Consider the following 15,647-nt stretch of genomic DNA (forward strand, 5'->3'; position numbering starts at 1 on the left):
TATACATGGTTTCTTCCTATGTGGCAAGAATCCTTTCTGACTTTGGTTTCAACAAGCCAAGAATTATTGCTTCTCTCTTTTCCTTGATTTAGTATGGTTTAAGAGTTAGGTTTGGCAGTTCATGCTTGCCCATAAACCATTAACCTGCAAGTGATAGGTTTAATCCAGACATTAGCTGTGAAAGCTTTTTTGAATTATGCCCTGAATATTATTTGGATTATCCATTGAATTGGTCATCAGAAATTATTATTTGAAATTTATGTTAAAGATTGGTGATTTGGAACAATATGATGAATTTTATACACAAAATGTTGTTACATGTCTTTTTTAGTTCAATATGGCAAACATGAAATATAAAATACCATCCTGTTCATTGCTTGCCATTTATGACATTGCCTGATCCTTTATGGTATCATGAAAATTATTATTATAGAGAATTTTTATGACAGCTAGCAGTACTATCTATTTACTGGCCATGTTGAGTTATAAGACCTATATGTAATGTATTAGGTGGTCAATCAATATGGCCACTACATCAATCTTAGATTTAATTAGATTCTTTATATAGTAGATATGAACAGAGACAAATAGACATCTGATATTGTTATCTACCAGAATCTAAACACATTCAAACTATCTTATAGATGATGGTTGATGAGACTCTAACATTACTCTGGTCAGAACTAAGGCCAACCTAAAACTATGTCTGCTTCTGGAAATGAAACTACCTATGTTTCTCTCGTGAAAGATGCCTTGAAATTGTTGATGTCCTAAAAGCCATATTAAAAGTTTTATGGTGCAGGCAGACGAACAGTCTTGGTTAGCAATATCTGTTGCCAAATAGAGCCTTTTCATGAGTTTCGCTGAAAGCTATGGGCATACCAAGAGCGAAAAACTCTCTCCAGTTTTCCACTATGTCTATAATCACGTAATGATCATGTAATTGAAAGGAAAAGGGATCTGATTGGATGATGACGCTATGTCTCACAGACAATAAAACAATCAGCGAACACAGATATTAAAATTCTGTTGGCAACTCGATAATCTTGATGTGGAAGCACTGGAACACACGAGATTTCACTCAAGAATCAGTGACCAAGACTGTTCGTATGCCAGTACCATTAAAGACTTGGGAAGGCTACTTTTTACTCTAAACTTGTACTATAAATGTTCTTAATTCTTTCAAAAGTGTAACTGAAGTTAATAAATGAATACTGACATGCCAATTTGCCTCTAACAAAACCTGTAAATGTCTTACATGTTAGAAATAATGTAAAAATGTTCTTCTCTTTTTCAGAGATGGAAGCCATTGTTTGATCAGGTATGTTGAATATTTTTTGAAATTATATTCATAGGATTTTATGTTTAAACTTTTTTTGCATGCTCAGCTCCCTATAATGAATAATGGTTATTAACAAGGGTACGTAGGGTTAAAAAACAACTTTTTTAGAGTCTTTCTAACTCCATATACTAGGTATGGTTCTGCATTCCCTTTTTGACCAACCCCATTGACTACATGGCTAGAAAACTTCTGTAAAGTATCTTTTAAAAGCCATTGCAGTTTTACTATTTGGTCCTTTGGTCCTTGGACATAAATTATTTGCCCCCTATTTGTAACCTCAGTATCAAGAGATAGGCTCTGCCTGTGATCAGTCTAGAAATGAAAGTTTTAAATCTGTATGATATAGGTTGTCATAGTTTTATATTTGATCAAACTGAAGACGAGTAAATATGAACTGTAGGTGATGTTAATAGATGATAATACACCAGTAAACAGAAGATATATTAATGACTATTGATTTCCATTCAATTCCTTCATATTTCTTCTTACATCATCATTGTTTGAAGTATATCAATGTAAACCTTGGAAAACAATATTTAAGATGCAAGAGATATACTTTAGACTAATGGAATTGTATTCTTCATTATCTTGGTCAACCTGGAGCAATTTCTTTCTGGGTATTCTTTCAAATACAGACATTGCTGAGATGGCTCTGTTGTTTGTGAGATATGTTTGCTTATGAGGCTTTGTAAAATTAGGTTTGCTACCTTAGTGATTTGACATTCAGTGGATTAGAAATTTACAAAAAAAAAAACCAAAAGAAAGCAAGTTACACATAAGGATTCATTAGAAAATCATTTTCAAAATATCTGCCACTCAAGAAAACTATTGTGTCAAGGAGATGATTTAAAATACCTTTGTCAGTCACTCCAACTAATTCCTTGTGTCAAGCCAAAACCAGATAAAAAATTCAGTTGATATTTTTTGAGATATACAATAAGTGAGATCGGAGGCAAATCCTGCACCTATCATGAGAAATTGTCAATATGTCTCCAAAACCTGGCATACTTCTTGTCAATTATTACTCATAGAATGTGTCATGTCAGGTATATTGAGTGACATGGTGGTAATTAGAGTTTGATTTGTGTAGGAAATACAATGAATCACCTGTAAGTATGACACATTACATTCCACCCTGATATAATTATTTATTTCATTTCAGTATGATTATAAGGGAAGAGGGGAAATAAATGTGGAAGACTTCCAGAGATTGTTATGTCATCCGCGACTGAAAGCAGACATGGATTGTCATACCTTGGATATTCTGGAAATAAAGATCCGAGAATCGTGTAAACCAACGGTCACCTATCAAGAATTTATCAACATTGTATGTATTTATAAGTTATGTTAGTTACTATGTTTAGGTATTGATTATTTTATACTAGTATTCTGATGGTATTATATGGTATGTGGTTAATATGTTAGTATGTATTCTTGTTTTCAAACACTTTGACACAGAATATCAAATTTAAAATATCATTGACAAATATTTTAACACATAAAAACACTAAACTGCAAAAAAAAACCGCTCCACTTATGTCATCATAGTACTATGTGGATATTTTTTAAAATTCAACCCAAAGTTACTAAACATGTTATTTTATTGAGAAATTTTCCATTAATTTCAAACACGTCTGCCAACATGACAATTGTTTTCAAATTTAGATAAATACACCAATTTTGGTAACAACTATGTAAATACAACAAAATGATTATCTCTACAATTTTAACATGACATTGCTGAAAAATGCTACCATGATCCGCTCTTAACAGTTGATATATAACGCTTGATCTTAAAATTATAGACTTCTTAGACATGAAACTCAACAGAATAATCCTTTGTTATCATTCGTTTTCAATCTTTTTCTCAGTTCATGTTTCTTGTGAAACCCTCAGGCAAAAAGATTTTCATAATCAACTTGTCCTAAAATAGTAGACAAATGATGAAGAAGTACCAGCTTGAACCTGATAAACAACACAAAATTTGTCTTTAAAAGATGAGGAACATTGATTGGAATGCCTGTATTTCTTAAAACCCTGAAACTCACTTGAGTTATAATACATTGTTATATTTGCTGTATTTTGTCAGCATGCCTGGCTGAAATTTTTAAAATTTCAAGCAGTAGATTCTTTAGAAACATTTTTGTGAAAAACAATAGGCCTACAGCATCTTAAAAAACAACTGGTATTTGAATTTTCAAACTGGTAGACAAATATAAGAACACTATCCTTTGATAAGACACAATTATTATGATTAATTACATGATCTACTTGTTAGATAAGACATGTATTAAATATAAAACTCAAGTTATGGGTAGTAAAGAGTTAAAAGAATTAAGATATTCATCTATGATTGATAGTTATACTTATAAACGGGCTGTTATAACTTTAATATACCACCTTTTAGTGTTTTTTATCACTACATCAAACATCAAACCTCTATTATTTACCTCTTTAACTTGGAGAATGACGGCACACTTATGGTGAATTATAACTAAATTGAAAGTAGTCAAGTGTAAAATTGTACACATTAAATAAGCTTGACATCTGCTTTGTTAAGATACAAAAAGATTGTTAATATAATAGCATGTGGACTATACAGCTGAAATATACAACTAATGATATACTGGAAAGAATAGGTCAGATCAGACTGTAACAGATGAGGAAGCCACAAATAATACTAATTCTTCAATATTATGGCTTTTTAAGGCCAAGTTTAGAAATTCTTAATGTGAAAGAGCTTATTGTGCTGTATTCTCATACGTTTCAAATTACGAGTATTTATTTCGTAAAGATGTATTTTAACAAAACCCCCTATTCCAAACTAGATGTCCTGAAAAGGAGACCATATCCTAAACATGCAAACTAATGATAACAATGAGGTTTTGTCAATTAGGGTTGTGGCAGGCAGTAACAGGAAATGCCTTGCTGTGAGCTACAAGACATATTGCCAGGATACTATCTTACATGTGCATTAAGGGGATTGTAATTAAAGAGGTTTTCTAAATTTTCCATGGGTATTTTAATTTTTAGTTAGATGTGTTTTGGTCTTACAATTACATGTTTTAAATGTTTTATAACATCACTATCACAAAAGCTGCTATTGATATATAAGAATCTTTGCGATACTTCAACTTGCTAGTCTTTGTCGAATTGCAAGACAGACCAACTATGACTGAACATTGTAATGGTGCAAATTGATGCTTTCAGTTTAGAAAACCTCTGTACAATTCCATTAAGTGCAGTTTTAGTGAACAAGTTTTAGTACATAAAGTAATATAAAATAAGTGGCCTAAAAAATAGATGAAAGAAAGATAAACTGTAAGTTTTAAAAAGAAATTGAAGATGCATGATATAATTTGATACTGACTTGACAATACATCTCACAAATAATATCACATTATTATTATTAATTCATTATTGCCATCAAACTTACTCTGTCTCATTGTTATAAAATCATCAGCATAAAGACTGAAATTAAACATTAATGTCACCATTGATATAGGACAATTAGCGAAAATAAGAAACAGCAGTGTAAGCAGAACAAAAGAAAATGTTTCTATTGGCTTGAAAATTACTTGAAAGTCGACTGTTCAATTGCTGTGCTGGTGATTTTAAACTTCATTAAACTTGTTCATTTGCTGGACAGAATTAGAAATTATCTGGATGTGGTTTGCATCATGATCATTTATTATGGATAATACTTTATGATTGGTAAGCCTTACTGTTAAATTGTTCAGATGACCTACTTCAGGTTTGAAATTGCAAATTGAAATAAATGCAATATTATTGTTTAATGAGTAAATAAGTGCAATGAACCCTGGGTGTTTATAGATTATCACCCCTGGGAATTTTTTTACTTGAAAAGGTATATTGCAAAAATGACAAAAACAAGATATATGACAGTTTTGAAAAAAGGAGTTTGGAGAACAGAACAAGTATAAATTCCAATAATTTGTTTTGAATGATGGCTATAGGACAGGCCTGTGCAACATACGGCCCGCGGGCCAATTACGGACCGTGAGATGATTTTGTGCGGCCCGCGGTGTCATGTCAAATTTGAGGGAAATGTGGCCCGCGAGCAAATGCTTCTTTTTCTCTTGTCACTGTCGGTGTGGCCTGCAGATTGTCGTTGCCTATTCTGATATCGAAACCCAATTTTACTTCAAATATGTCTGGTATTTGCAATGCACATTGAAATACGTTATTGAGTAAATGACTTTAAAAACTGTTTTTTGTTGTTAATTCCATGATTCATTGATGCTTGGTTGCGTGGCCCACAGCCTACTCGCATCCCCAAAATGTGGCCTGCCGTTGCGGAAAGGTTGCACAGGCCAGCTATAAGAAATAAAACTAATTTTGATGCAGAAACAAAATTCAGTAGTGCATAATTTAAAATTAGTTAAAATCAGTTAATACAGAAATCTAAAAGATTTGTGGAAATATAAATGATTTTGGTTATGACTAAGTAGGGTTAATCATATATAATACATGTAGGATATTTGATATTGGCTAGCGTTGTCTTGGGAAGGTTTGCTACTAAGCAAGATTTTTTCTATGTACTTGCTTATTATCAAATTAGATGAAAATTCCTGACGTAATCCAGGAATAGTTATTCAGTTCAATGTCTTCAGTGAACAATATTAGACATTAATAAATATGGAAAAATTAATTTTCTAAATCTGAATTCGGAATTTGAAAACTTGGAAAATGTTGGAAAGATTCAGTTTTGAGTATATATTATAGGCTTACATTAACAGAAATATTCAAAATTTTAAAAAGGTTTTGGACAAGAAAAACAGCAGATTTGTGGCATAATTCTGGGCATTATTAACAGAACATGTTTTGTGGAGACATAGTATGACCTTATATTGTATTGTCTGTATTGATAGATACTTCTGATACTCAAACTATGTTTGAACTGGTTTTTAAAAACTAGTGTTTTATTGTTGATTTCGTGATAACAACTCAAATCCAGTGAGATCAAACAACTTGTTTTGTTATATTGAAACAGTTTGATCTTCTACATGTTTGGACAACTTGTTTTGTTTGTGTTTATTTAACTTAAAATCAACAACCTTGTGTTTCAGATGAGCAACAGAAGAAATCCAAGTTTTCGTCTAGCAGTTGAAAGTCGCGATAAAGAAGGATTATCCAGTAACGTTTGTCTACAAAATCGAAGCTATCCAACGAGTTGTTTTGGTAAAATGGTGCGGAAGGTAGCAAATGATTTTCTGACAGATGAGATAGACCGTCAGTATTATTCTGATAGATATACCTGTTGCCCTCCACCATTGTTTCTACCATTAATTACTGTTATTGAGGTAAGTTCTGTATATCACCATTGTTTCTACCATTAATTACTGTTATTGAGGTAAGTTCTGTATATCACCCTTATTTTTACCATTAATTACTGTTATTGAGGTAAGTTCTGTATGTCACCATTGTTTCTACCATTAATTACTATTATTGAGGTAAGTTCTTTATATCACTATTGTTTCTACCATTAATTACTGTTTTTGAGGTAAGCTCTGTATATCACCATTGTTTCTACCATTAATTACTGTTTTTGAGGTAAGTTCTGTATATCACTATTGTTTCTACCATTAATTACTGTTGTTATTGAGGTAAGTTCAGTATATCACTTTTGTTTCTGCCATTAATTGCTGTTATTGAGGTAAGTTCTGTATATCACCATTGTTTCTACAATTAATTGCTGTTATTGAGGTAGGTTCTGTATATCACCATTGTTTCTACCATTAATTAGTGTTGTTATTGAGGTAAGTTCAGTATATCACTTTTGTTTCTACCATTAATTACTGTTATTGAGGTAAGTTCTGTATATCACCATTGTTTCTACAATTAATTGCTGTTATTGAGGTAGGTTCTGTATATCACCATTGTTTCTACCATTAATTACTGTTATTGAGGTAAGTTCTGTATAGCACCATTGTTTCTACCATTAATTACTGTTATTGAGGTAAGTTCAGTATATCACCATTGTTTCTACCATTAATTACTGTTATTGAGGTAAGTTCTGTATATCACCATTGTTTCTACCATTAATTGCTGTTATTGAGGTAAGTTCTGTATATCACCATTGTTTCTACCATTAATTACTGTTATTGAGGTAAGTTCTGTATATCACCATTGTTTCTACCATTAATTGCTGTTATTGAGGTAAGTTCTGTATATCACCATTGTTTCTACCATTAATTACGGTTGTTAAGGTAAGTTCTGTATATCACCATTGTTCTGTCAGTAAAGATTGTATAAAACTTAAACCAGTAATTGTTGTTCTTTAAAGCTACTACATATTTTACTTACATTTGCTAAATTAAAAAGAATAAAGTGATATGATTGGTTAAAGGGCTAGATTTTAAATCAATTGAAGCAACTGATGAACCATTTTACTTCTAACTAAAATCAGCCTACATGTTCTTGTGAAACAGGCCCCTGAATGACAGTGTTAAAGAGTATGTCAGATTTCTCCTTGTGATCTTGTTCTCAGAAAGAATGCTACAATTAACACTGGCTAGACATTTTGAAAATGATCAGCACTTTATTTGAGAATGATGGAGAATTGATAAGAAGGGTTAATTCAGTTGTCTGGTTGGACAAACATCATGTCATTATGTCAACAAATCAACACAATCTAGTCCTGGCCAACTATTAGATCACCGTCTTTTATTATGTTAGTTTATTCACACAGCTTCTAAATTCAAGTTTTATCAAAATTTGGTTTTCTTTCGAATGTCTTGTTCATTTCATTAACAAAGACTCTCATGGTCTGCAGAGTTTCATGCAATTTAGAGCCATTGTAGAATGTAGTGAGCAATCATGCTCTTATTCAGAGTAAAAAGGTCTTTCCTGTCAAATTAGAGTCTGAAATCTTCACTTTTATGTTGAATATTTTCAACTTTCTTTTGAAAGAAAGTTTCTGGCATATAAATTTTCTAAAATTGCAGAAATTTCCCATTTAGGATTTAATCTGAATCAAAAGAACCCATTTTAGATAAATCTCACTAACATAAAAAACAACGACATAAAAAGCTTGCGATAATTTTAAGAAATATATCAGATATCACATACAGAACAATTCTGCATCAAACAGTTACAATTTTTAAACTGAAATAATTCTGATCTTCATCTTTTTAGACATTTATTCTGCATTGACAAGAGTCGATGTTAAATATGATGAAATAACTGCCAGTTGATAAACGCCAAATACTTAATCTTTTGGAAATCACTCATACAGTTACTAGATATTTCTTTGTCTGACCTTAAATCTAATAAGCTCAATGTGAAATCAATAACAAGTTTTGATTCAAAAAATAATTTTTGTTGAGACTTTGTGAAACAATGTAGGCATAACTTGATTGTACATCGAGTTTATAAATTAAGTGTATTTATTAAACATAAAACCGGGAGCTGAGGTGGCTCAGTGAGTTAGATGCTTGCTCGCAACCCTAAAGGTCCAGGGTTCAATCCCAGCATAGGTCGAGATAATAACTTCGGATGTTTCAACCCAGTTTCCCCCTGTCAGTGATGCAGGTACGAGGGGCTTACATGGAAAAAGCGTCTAGTTGTTTGGATCGGACAATATACCGAGGCCCCGTGTGCTACAGGCTTGGCAGGTTAAAGATCCCTTGACAGTTGGAAAACGAAAAAGAGCAGGCTAATGCCACTGTCTTGGCAAAATTTCCCTCATTGCACCTTGCATGGCGTTGGCCGTCTTCATTAGCCCACATGATGCAGAAAAGTAGGATGTAAAACTCCATTCATTTCATTTAAACATAAACCCAAAAGTTAACAGACTCAATTACATGAGTCCAAAAGTTATTATGCATCATTTATATTGTAAAGTCTGATTTTATAAAAGTGTTTGTTTGTATTGTAGGTTGGTTGTTTTATATATTATTGTCTAGAAGCTGGTGAAATTGGTCCAAACAGTCCCCTACCATTAAATAGTATTTTTATCTACCGTCCAGATAGGAGGCTGGAGTTGTGGAGATTTTTCCTTTATACTTTTATACATGCAGGGTAAGGTTAATGTATTGTTTTGGTGTAGCTGCTCTTAGGCCCTGTTTTATTGAGACTAAGAAAGACAGACAATCCTTGAGCTACCGTACCAATATTTTTCTCATTTTAGACTATTGACCTCTTTTTGTGACTGAGATCATTATCTAATTTGACCATTATAATTTGGAGCCACTACAGAATAATGATGCCATTCACACAATATTTTGTCTCAATGAATTTGAATGGCCCAGAACTGATTACTGGACCAATCTAAGTCTAGTGATAAGAATACTGGTCGCCTGTCTCAAGGGTAAAGTGTTGAAACTAAAATGTGATCCTTGAAATCCCAAGCTGTGTACAACACAACAACGTATATGCCATAAACAACACTAACAACACTTTATATTCTAAGTTAATATATTTTGTTTTATTTTGTAGCTATATACACCTAATGTTTAATATGATTGTACAGATAGCTGTTGGTATACCATTAGAAATGGTACATGGTTCCTGTCGTGTTGGTATTATATATCTGGCTGGTGTATTAGCTGGTAAGTAAGAAAGTACTTCCTTAAGTAGCATTTAGTACTTGACTATAATAAACATGACAAAGAAGTTGGAAAAAGACAAGAGAACCATCAATGAAACAGGGCATCGTTAAATATAGCAGTAATTCTTCTTCATAAAGTTGTGTTTTTTAAGTCAGAAAATCCTGCTGATTTCTCAAATTGACTTGTAATTAAGATTTAACTTACATAACGCACATGAAAGAATATTTAATAAGCAATATATCCTGGCTCTTTTAAACCTCTTCAAAGTATCAAATAGTACATTGTTATAGCAGTAACCTCAGAAAAATATATGCAGATTATCATCATCATGTTATCTGTAAATTTTTTTTTTTATTGGTATAATCAATTTATAGTTTGTACCCCGATAGTTTGATTTTGAATAAATTTGAAAATTTATTTTTAATTTTTGATAATTTTTAGGTTCATTAGGAACATCAGTATTCGATATAGATGTATTTTTAGTGGGAGCATCAGGTGGTGTTTATGCTCTCTTGGCAGCTCATTTAGCCAATGTTTTATTAGTAAGTATTTGATCTTCATTACATTGGACAATTTTGGTGTACGAAAAGGGATATCTTGAGCCATGCACAACAATCTTAAGAACTTATTTACTTGTCCTTGTAAGGATTCATATTCGATTGCAATACATGTTTTATGCTTACTGACTCATAAAAAATAAAAAAGGGATTTGAATAATAATTTTAAATGTTGAGAAAATTGCAAAGAAAAGCAGGTTCAAAGGACAAGGTGACCCAATATTTTTTCAAAACTTTAAACATTCTTTGATAGCCTGGCAGAGTAATTATAATTAGTGATAAAGTAGAACTGTTGGTTAAATGACACAGACCTTCTCTCAAATTGAAATTGAGATCAAATTTCACAGGTCGTTGAAAAATGTCCGACTGACAAAAAAATAAAAAAAACAACCCTGTTACTGAGTTCAGTTTGCAATTTATAAATCTTCGGATTCTGTAACAACATCAGTCATAGTTATGCAAGAATTTATATACATCACATAGAATTGAAATCTATTTCTTCTCCTTTCAGAATTATTCTCATATGGAATTAGGCTTGTTAAAATTAGCAGGGATATTTATTATAGGTGAGTTACTTCCCTTAGTCTAAGAATCTGATATCAACTCTTTAATACAGGATGAGAACACTGTTCAGGTTCAGTGTCAGATCTTTTTGAAAAAAGAATAATCTCTTGAAGTACTGCTTGATGTTGTCTGTTGTGATTTTTAGTACTCTTTAAGGAGCAGAAAAGTATAACATTTCAATTTAATTCAGTTCTCTTGGTTTGTTTGTCAAAATTGTTATGGATGGTTGAATTCTTCATTTTTTTTTAATTCCAGCAAGTGCGGATGTAGGTTTTGCCATATGGGATAGATATACACATAAAGATACCAATCCTCCAGTTGGCTATACAGCTCATTTAATGGGGGCTCTAGCTGGTTTAACTATTGGTCTTGTGGTGCTGAAAAATTTTGAACAAAAATTACACGAACAATATGTTTGGTGGATAGCTCTAGCAGTGTATTTAGGATGTGCTGTGTTTGCAGTGTTTTGGAATATTTTCTACTATTAAACAACACCATGTGATTCAAAATCTTGTGTGTTCAGAAAGTGATGCCATGAATCAAAAATATATGTTGAGTGTGACATTACAATTATTTGACATTTGCAAGATCCTGAACGATACAAATTTCTTAATTGTGGGCTGAAATTTTACATTCCATACACCGTATTATATTAAAAACCAGAAGGATTTCACAGACAGTTTGTAGGATTTGTTGGATAAAACAAACTTCCACAATAAATTTAGTTCTATATTAACTTGACAGAATGAAATCCATTTTTATTAAACAAATAAACAAACCAACAAGAATTTATGACCTGTATCCCAGCATACAGTTGACTTCCAGTAAAATAATATCATCCTACTTTCATTCATTGTTACATTCCATTTTAATTTAACATAGTCTTCACATGATTTGCCGAGATATAAAATATGACCATGGTTATTTGCACCATGATGGTACAACATATGACCATCCCTACCTAAACCTAGACAGGTCACTTACTAGCTTTCTTCATGCTTGACAAAAAAACTAGCGCAGAGATGGGAAAACAATCCTTTACCGATGCACAATATGAATGAAGCTCTCCCATTGGCTGCTAACGGTACAGAAAAAACTTGGAAACAAAGACAATACAAGCCGTGACGGTGCAAATAACCAGTGTGATAAAATATTTCTTTGTTTACAAGTGAAAGTGTTTTACTCTGTAATTGTGTTCATTAGAATCACTGCCAAATCCTATTAGATATCAAATGTTGATAATTCTAATCTAATTTACCTAATCAAATATTACTAGGACATTAAACTATCAAGTTGAGTTTTACTCATTGTTGGGATTGGTGTTGTATGAAATTAGGAGTTTTTTGCTTGTATTTTCTTTGTTTTGTGTTTATTAGGAATATACCAAAGGTGACCAGTGACAGCTTACTAGGTATTGTATTCTGTGGGTATCTTCATGACCAGTCTTTAACACGACTTTTGAATCTCACGTTAGGATCGTTGGGATCATTGCTACCTGGGTTTAGGACAATACAAAAATACCAGACATTTCATTTAATAACAAATATTTTCACTGTTTAAATAGTTCTCATTACATCAATTATAGAGTGAAATAGAAAAACTTAAACAGACCCTGAAACATGTTTTAATATTTAGACATTCCATTTTTTAAAATTATTTTTTTCAAAGATTTGAAAACATTTGTGTTCTTAGAGTTCTATCAGACATCATTGGTTGTATCTGAGCAAATTATTAATGAATCTATCATCTGTCTCAATATAAAGACAATATTCCAGTCAGCCAAGTCAGGCTTTGTTATACATTTGTTAATCTTATATTATAAGTTATTTATATTTTCAGTGCAATATTTTCTTTATTTTGTAAATAATAAATTCTAGATTGATAAAAAGTGTGTTTTTGTTGAACTGATACAGAATACCTAGTTAGACCTAGTAGCCTAATTTCCTTTACATACACTCCATGGTTAATATGGATTGCATTGGGCATGTTAGTGATAATTTAAGACCATCCGGCATCCCGTAGTCGATTCATTAACTTTCTGGAAACTTTTCAGAATATGACTCCTTTATTTCATTGTAGCGGCTTCAGACAACGTTTGTTAAATATATAACATTAAAACCGTAGTTACCTCCCTTCTACTATTTCCTTATGTGATACTTTAGTGAATTCTTTTTCTATGAGTTTAATTCTCGTTTCACCGTGCCCATAATATTGATATGCAATTATAAGACCATTTAGAGTATCACTTTACAACAAATTCAGAAGAAGTCAGTCAGGACTAATATTAAAAAAAAACCAAAAAAACAAGTCGATTTCAGATGATAGAATTCTCGATTTTTCCGAAAAAAATCTTAGCTCCCATTAAGTCTTGAAAGTTTATAGGCCTACATAGTAACTTATGTATATTACTATGTGTCACCCACTATTCTAAGGTGTTCGAATAGATCTTTTTCGGGCTTATTGTTTTTTTACATTAAAATCAATAGATAAAGTAATCCATGTTGTATGAATCTTTTTGGTTATAGCGGTTTAAGAACAGTCTGACTTTGAATTTCTTTTCACCATGACATTCGGTTTTAATTCTTCCAATACACTTTAATAGCTATATCAAAATGTTTCAAGTAATTGGAGCATACTCTCACTTTAAGGATGAAGATTACAACACATTGCAGGCTTATTATATTTTAAGATGAATTAATTACTTATTTTTGATCAATTTCCTTAATTGAATCTTTTTTTATAATTTCTGCTTACTCGTGTAATTCTGTCACGAAATGCCTTTATATTAAAAAAAAAAAGTCAGGTACAGAAATACACTATTTTCAGAAAAAGTTTTGCTCTGTTGATCATATGGAACTATAATCATCGTCAACAGGAAACTCGAATATGATAAATTTGATCTGCACCTCCGTTCATGATGCCACGAGGCCTTCTTACTGTCGTGTGTTCGCATTATCAATTAGTAGAAGCAGGGGATTAGTTTGTTAAATACTGTCAAAATGAATATAAAGATTGATATTAGAAATACATCTTACTGGAACTATTGAAATGAATGGCGTCTTGCTGCAAAAGCCCACCCTTTTTCTCACTGCCTTCTGTTGAGAGATCTTTAGGATGCACAACCTGTACAACACACAGGCGTCCTCGGTTTATCTTCCCTTCCGAACGATTAGATGCATTTTGTATGTCAGCTACTCAACCATCGTGTCCAAACCACACACCCATTTGCCATACTTCAATGTCAAAACCCGTATTCGTGATACGATGATACTCAACCGGGTTGAAAATAACACAAGATATTATCTCGACCTATGCCGAGAGTGAACGACGGACCTTTAGTTTATCGGTTACTTAGTCATTGAGCAATCACGGACCCCTTTTAAATCCTGAGTATAATTCCTAGTTTTCCATTTTTTTCTTTTGATTACATTGATAGCACAATAATGGTGCAGAAAAGTATGACAAGAAAAGAAGTTATTACCAAAAAAGCTTGCTGCATAGGCTATATTTATTTCTCCTACAGTGTCAGGATTTGCTTCATAGATAAATCATTACCTCGAATAATAAAACCATATTAAAGTTATTCATCGTAGTAGTCTAGGGAATATCTATAGATTGTTGAATGTTTTTGTTTTGTCCTGTTGAATTCTGATTTCTTCTTATAACTAACAAACTAAGTAGTGGATCAAAAATATTGTATAAATAATTAAATATAGCGTAGGATGCAATGAATTAGATATTACTCAAGGATCATAAAATATTTTTCAATCCTCTAAAAATATATCGTAACCCAAAAGCCCGTTATTCATTTACACTGCCCAATTAGCCTAAATAAAATTGCTTAGAGATCCGATGGCAGTTTGAGGGTATATTTTCAGTATTACATACACACTCGTATATTGTGAAATAATCAGTTTCGTTTAGACCAGCCATAAGAATATGTATGTGGGATTCACTGATCGGAGAAAGAGTTGGAGGAATCCGGAATCTTTGAAAGTGGAAAGGAAACAAAAGTCTCATAGACTTTTAACTGATTGACTAACTTGTACCAGACGCCTTGAAAGAGTCGGTGTGTTTCTGACTATAGAATGAAGGATGATATCACTATTCTGGTTTACATGATAAGCTAAATGGTACATCAACATAATGATATTAATAATTAATAAGCCTAACTAACTAATTGTAAATTAAAAGGCTATAGAGATAATATTAATGTATGGATATCGATTCGATATCAAGTTGGGTGTTTACTATATTAAGACTATAATGTCATATTGCATATTAACAGCACTGTTAAAGACTATCGAACTGAAGACTATCTCACAGAGTAATCTATTTGAGATATATTGGAGGGTAGGTAGGTTCTACAAAGCCCTGAGACTTGAATCCTTAGTCTCGGATTACCCATTGATGGGACAGTGATGGGTTGAAAAAATAAAAAATAGAACATCAGAATATTGAACATAAACACACAATGGCTTACTGGTTTCCTTTTCCAAATCAACATTAATATATTCTGTATAAATATGCAGACGTTCCTCGAAATGATCAAATTTTTCCCAAAGCTAAAACAATTACTGATATTGGAAGTCAACTCAAGAGGAATTCATA

The 15,647-nt window shown here is 32.1% G+C and overlaps 1 protein-coding gene across 1 annotated transcript; it reads left to right on the top strand.

Moving 5' to 3' along the window:
• Positions 1-1,288: 1,288 nt before the first annotated feature.
• Positions 1,289-11,524, top strand: LOTGIDRAFT_107360 (hypothetical protein; the record flags this gene model as incomplete). Its single annotated transcript, XM_009063871.1, has 8 exons — positions 1,289-1,321; positions 2,505-2,669; positions 6,433-6,666; positions 9,243-9,385; positions 9,803-9,915; positions 10,357-10,457; positions 10,984-11,038; positions 11,292-11,524. Coding segments are annotated over 8 exons (1,077 nt in total), but the record flags the coding sequence as incomplete, so codon positions are not given.
• Positions 11,525-15,647: the final 4,123 nt, after the last annotated feature.

Source organism: Lottia gigantea (assembly GCF_000327385.1).
Source record: "Lottia gigantea unplaced genomic scaffold LOTGIsca_6, whole genome shotgun sequence".
NCBI classification, from domain to species: domain Eukaryota; kingdom Metazoa; phylum Mollusca; class Gastropoda; family Lottiidae; genus Lottia; species Lottia gigantea.